The sequence below is a fragment of the Chaetura pelagica genome, unplaced genomic scaffold (assembly GCF_000747805.2).
Source record: "Chaetura pelagica isolate M959 unplaced genomic scaffold, ChaPel_1.0 scaffold36, whole genome shotgun sequence".
Classification (NCBI taxonomy): domain Eukaryota; kingdom Metazoa; phylum Chordata; class Aves; order Apodiformes; family Apodidae; genus Chaetura; species Chaetura pelagica.
This window is the reverse complement of record NW_009953726.1, coordinates 3,357,464-3,357,898: the sequence shown is the minus strand read 5'-3', so window position 1 is coordinate 3,357,898 and position 435 is coordinate 3,357,464. Positions and strand designations below refer to the sequence as shown.

The 435-nt window shown below is 59.1% G+C and overlaps 1 protein-coding gene across 2 annotated transcripts in view; it reads right to left on the bottom strand.

Annotated features, from left to right (window-relative positions):
* RTN1 (reticulon 1) overlaps positions 1 to 435 on the bottom strand; it is a 125,236-nt gene that overhangs the window by 16,156 nt on the left and 108,645 nt on the right. The window contains exon 1 of one of the 2 annotated variants that reach the window (XM_010000686.1): positions 242 to 421. The exons of the other annotated variant lie outside the window; for it this stretch is intronic. Within the exon in view, the coding sequence (XP_009998988.1) occupies positions 242 to 302 (61 nt within the window). The 5' untranslated portion in view covers positions 303 to 421. Of the gene's footprint in view, positions 1 to 241; positions 422 to 435 lie in introns of those variants that run through there. 2 annotated transcript variants of the gene reach the window in all.

The window sequence follows — 435 nt, the reverse complement described above, 5'->3', positions numbered from 1 at the left end:
GTGGAGGTGGGGGAAAACAGATTCCGATAACACAACCAAGGGGCTTTTTTTTTTTTTTTTTATCTGCCTTTCTTAAATCGCCCCCAAAAGAAAAGCCCCACCGGGGGGAGGGGAAGAGAAAACGGCATGCAAAGGACGGCAGGTGAACAATGCACAACCCAAAAAGGCTGGATGGGTCCTGCCCGTGCCTCCTCTGGCCATGCAGCCCTCCTCGCATGCAACACCAGAACGGATGGAATACCCTGACATTTCCAGTTGCTCCACAGACAGTCCATCTTGGTGGAATCGGCACTGGCTTGCATCTCGGAGAGCTGAGGGAGGAGGAATGGCCGGCTGGTCGGTGGGAGGGAGGCAGGGCGTTTAGCAGCCCGGCATTCCCCAGCAGGGATGGGTGGGAGGGCTGGTGGGGACCGCTCCCCGCCCCCGCCGGGGGGG